Here is a 3,391-nt window from a genome sequence, read left to right on the forward strand (position 1 = left end):
CAGCCATACATGACTACTGGGAATACCATTGCTTTGACCATGCGGACTTTTGTTGGCAGGGTGATGTCTCTACTTTTTATCATGCTGTTTAGGTTCGCCATCGCTTTCCTCCCAAGGAGCAGGCGTCTTTTAATTTCATGGCTGCAGTCACAGTCTGCGGTGATCTGGGATCCCAGGAACGTGAAGTCTGTCACTACTTCCACGACTTCCCCTTCTATTTGCCAAGGAGTGATGGGGCCGGATGCCATGATCTTAGTTTTTTTGATGTTGAGCTTCAAGCCCTCTTTTGCGCTCTCCTCTTTTACTCTGAGCAAGAGGCTCTTTAGATCCTTTTCACTTTCAGCCATTAGAGTGGTATCATCTGCATATCTGAGGTTGTTGATCTTTTCCCCAGCAATCTTAATTCCCGCTTGTGATTCATCCAGGCCAGCATTTCGCATGATGTACTCTGCATATATATTAAATAAGCAAGGCGACAATATACATCCTTGTCGTACTCCTTTTCCTATGCTGAACCAATCAGTTGTTCCATATCCGGTTCTGACTGTCGCTTCTTGGCCCTTATACAGGTTTCTCAAGAGACATGTGAGGTGGTCTGGTACTCCCATCTCTTTAAGGACCAGCCATAGTTTGTTGTGATCCACACAGTCAAAAGCTTTAGCATAGTCAATGAAGCAGAAGTAGATATTTTTCTGGTACTCTCTTGCTTTCTCCATAATCCAGCGAATGTTGGCAATTTGATCTCTAGTTCCTCTACCTCTTCGAAACCCAGCTTGTACTTCTGGTTGTTCTCTATCCACGTACTGTTGAAGCCTAGCTTGTAGGATCTTGAGCATGACCTTGCTAGCGTGTGATATGAGTGCAATTGTGCGATAGTTTGAACATTCCTTGGCGTTGCCCTTCTTTGGGATTGGAATGTATACTCATCTTTTCCAATCCTGTGGCCACTGTTGCGTTTTCCAAATTTGCTGGCAAATGGAGTGGTAGTGGATTCAAAATTCCACAGAAAAAGTTCCATGTGCATACATCTACCAGAGTCCTTCCAGAAGCCAAGAATGCATGGCTTTCAACATCCCTGGCTCCTGATTGGCTTCACAATGGTAATTATGCATGTGGGGACCTCATGGCATTTTGGTTAAGAACCTCCAATGGTATTTCAGTACCATCTATTTCAGGTTATGGATCTCTCACTTTATTTCAGCAATCTGGAACCTAATTCTAATCTCACAGGTGCACAGTCACAGTGACAAAGGTTTCATCCAAGTGGGTTTCTCTTCCATTTTTCATTCTGATTTATCTAGGGGGACAGGTGACATTTCTACCTTTTCTTTCGTTTACCTCTGTCACAACCCGCTACAACAATACTTTAGAAAATTACAGAAAAGCCATGCTTGCAAAATGTCATGATCACAAACAATCATAGAGATGGCACACTACATTTATTGCACATGTTTCCTTTCCTCTCTTCTAGCAATTGTTCTAGCAATTGTTTGGAAACTTCACAAAGACCATAAAGTGAAGGTGAGGGACTGTGCATGGTGTCTTGTACATAAATCATCCTAGAACTATTGCTTATTTGCAAGAACTAAATAAATATATATTGTGTGAGAACCAAAACCAAATGGAAATTTTTTAGTTTCTTAAAATTTAAAAATTACCAAAGTTAGTAATCTGTTGCTGTTGCTTCAGAGGATGCTTAATTGTTTCTTTCTGCCCTCCAGCATCTGGAAATCTTTCCATTGCTCCTTAAAAAAATGAAAATGTGTCCTCAGTAGCACACAACACAATGTAGCATAGGTCAGCACAGAGGGTCCAGAGACAGAAGCAAGTTAACAAAACAGATAGAACAGTTTTATTTAGACATCAGTTTATTTGGAATTAGACAATAAAATTAAAGAAAATCTCTCTACCAGGCCACCACCCCCTGTAGATGGAAAGCCAGGTCGTGACGTCACAGTAATGGCGACCAGGGTAGTCCTAGTACCCTCGTTGGTCTCTTTTGCCCGGGCTGGTTTGCAAAAACGAGGGAGGCTTTCCCCGTTTCTGAAATAAATGCAAGGAGGCACATTGAAAAGGGATCTGTGATTTATTTTTCATTTTGCCCGCATTTGCAGGTGCTTGCCTATTGGGTTTGATGTATCAGGGCATTGTCAGACTCACAGCGAACAATCAAATACACTCTTGCAGGAAGGTTTTATTTTATTGAAGCCATGAAGTACTTAGAACAACTTTTCTGTTCAGAATAACACAAAGGGCTTGAGACTGGGATAATAAAGCAAGTTAAAAATAACATGGGCCAATAGATATGATTCCCGCGCCGCCTTGAGGCTCATCTCGCGCTCAAACCTTGAGAAAGCAACTAATTACTTGAGAAAGTAGCTAATTAAACAATTCTTCTGTTCTCACACTACTGTTCATTATAGACTAAGCAAAAAGCCTCCAAAAGCGCACCACCTGTAGCTTTGGCTGATAAGGTTCCTCCATCTCTAGCCCAGTCCCCAAGATACGATAACCTAAAAATCAATGTGTGTTTTATGGAATTCGCACTTGGAGAGTTTGGCAAACAGTTTGTGCTTGTGCAACGTACTCAGAACTTCTCTCACCAACTTCACATGGGAGGTTAGATTGGGGGAATAGATTAAAATGTCATCCAAGTAAACAAGCACCCCCTTAAACAAATGTTTATGCAACACCTCGTTGATCAGATTCATAAAGACCCCCGGGGCCCCTTGAAGACCGAACGGCATCACGAGGTACTCGAACTGCCCCAATGGAGTGTTGAAGGCGGTTTTCGCTTCATCGCCTTCCTTGATGCGCACCCGGAAATAAGCGTCTCTGAGATCAAGCTTGGAAAATATTTTCCCTTTAGCCGCCTCAGCAAGTAGATCTTTAATTAGGGGCATCGGGTATGCGTTAGTGGCTGATACGGCATTCAAGTGGCTGATACGGCATCTCATATACACGGAAAAGACATATTGGCAGCTTGCTGACAGGCATCTAGTTTGAAAGGGGTATATCTGTAAGGGCTATTCTCTCTCCCGCCATTCCTGACACAAGAGTTCATGATGTCCTAAATACTAACTCTCAATAAACTGAAACTTTTGAAGGAACTGGGAACCCTGACAGGTGGATGCCTGCACACAGTTTCACAGGGCCTGTAAAAATTGAATTCTTCCACCAGGCCTTCAATTAGGAGCTACCACTAGCACCAACACATGGACAACACCTGAATTGCTAACAACTAAACAGTTACGGACCTCATGTTGAGAACAACAAGAACAGCTAATGACACGGGTATGGCCACAGTGTACTCTCTACCATCTAACATAGCCTTGGAGACGCTACCGCCATCTATATGCAACAGCACTTTACGTATAAATGTGATTGTTTG

At 42.6% G+C, this 3,391-nt stretch overlaps 1 protein-coding gene across 1 annotated transcript; it reads right to left on the bottom strand.

Moving 5' to 3' along the window:
* Positions 1-2,513: 2,513 nt before the first annotated feature.
* Positions 2,514-2,903, bottom strand: LOC107121317 (RNA-directed DNA polymerase homolog). The gene has a single exon (XM_015424229.1). The coding sequence runs from the start codon at positions 2,901-2,903 to the stop codon at positions 2,514-2,516; it is 390 nt and encodes a 129-aa protein (XP_015279715.1).
* Positions 2,904-3,391: the final 488 nt, after the last annotated feature.

This window comes from Gekko japonicus, unplaced genomic scaffold, assembly GCF_001447785.1.
Source record: "Gekko japonicus isolate JY-2015 unplaced genomic scaffold, Gekko_japonicus_V1.1 scaffold1707, whole genome shotgun sequence".
Lineage (NCBI taxonomy): Eukaryota > Metazoa > Chordata > Lepidosauria > Squamata > Gekkonidae > Gekko > Gekko japonicus.

Bases quoted from the DNA above. Each gene is read 5' to 3' on its own strand.
- LOC107121317 (XM_015424229.1), bottom strand. From the start codon at position 2,903: ATGCCCCTAATTAAAGATCTACTTGCTGAGGCGGCTAAAGGGAAAATA.